Source organism: Cynoglossus semilaevis, unplaced genomic scaffold (assembly GCF_000523025.1).
Source record: "Cynoglossus semilaevis isolate Cse_v1.0 unplaced genomic scaffold, Cse_v1.0 C18894854, whole genome shotgun sequence".
Classification (NCBI taxonomy): domain Eukaryota; kingdom Metazoa; phylum Chordata; class Actinopteri; order Pleuronectiformes; family Cynoglossidae; genus Cynoglossus; species Cynoglossus semilaevis.
Genome location: NW_007591498.1, coordinates 1 through 578, shown reverse-complemented (window position 1 = coordinate 578; position 578 = coordinate 1). Strand labels below are relative to the sequence as shown.

Genomic DNA, 578 nt, shown 5'->3' with positions numbered 1-578 from the left:
TAGACTGAATGAATGATTCTACTGATGTTCCGTGTCCTTCCAGTGATGCAGAGAGTATGGAAGACAGCACTTCAGTGGAGATTTTGAACGCAGCGAAAGAAACGCTTCTTCAGGGACTGGCTGAGGAAAACCAGGGCCTCCAGTAAGACTCTTACAAAACTTCTCCGTCTTCAGTATCGTAGCCTTTTAAGTCCTAGAATCAGTATTCGTTTTGAAGCTGTTCATGATGCATGTATGAATTACAACATGGTACTTTTTCTTTTCTTTCTTTTTAAGGCTGTATGTGCGTAACTTCTGGAGTCAGGAGAAGCGTCTTCCTACTGCCACCCTTGACCGAATGTTGACGGTGCTTCAGTCCTTGTACTCCTGTCAAATAGAAAGGTGTTTCCTAAGCCTGGCTACCAACCTGCTGCTGGAGATGACCAGCCAGAGTCCTGACTTCAATCGTAACATGTTCGAGTATCCCCTGTCGGAGTGTACTTTCCAGGTAGGCTGTATATCCATATCAGATATTGGTATGGAACATCTCTAGGAAAAACCTTTTCTCAGTCTTAAAGAAGCCAATAAATCATTTAAAT

The 578-nt window shown here is 43.1% G+C and overlaps 1 protein-coding gene across 1 annotated transcript; it reads left to right on the top strand.

The window, feature by feature from the left end:
- The first annotated feature begins 37 nt into the window (after positions 1 to 37).
- Positions 38 to 563, top strand: LOC103399621 (DNA-dependent protein kinase catalytic subunit-like). The gene is made up of 2 exons (XM_008338284.2): positions 38 to 142; positions 277 to 563. The coding sequence occupies exons 1-2, from the start codon at positions 57 to 59 to the stop codon at positions 530 to 532; spliced, it is 342 nt and encodes a 113-aa protein (XP_008336506.2). The 5' UTR covers positions 38 to 56; the 3' UTR covers positions 533 to 563.
- Positions 564 to 578: the final 15 nt, after the last annotated feature.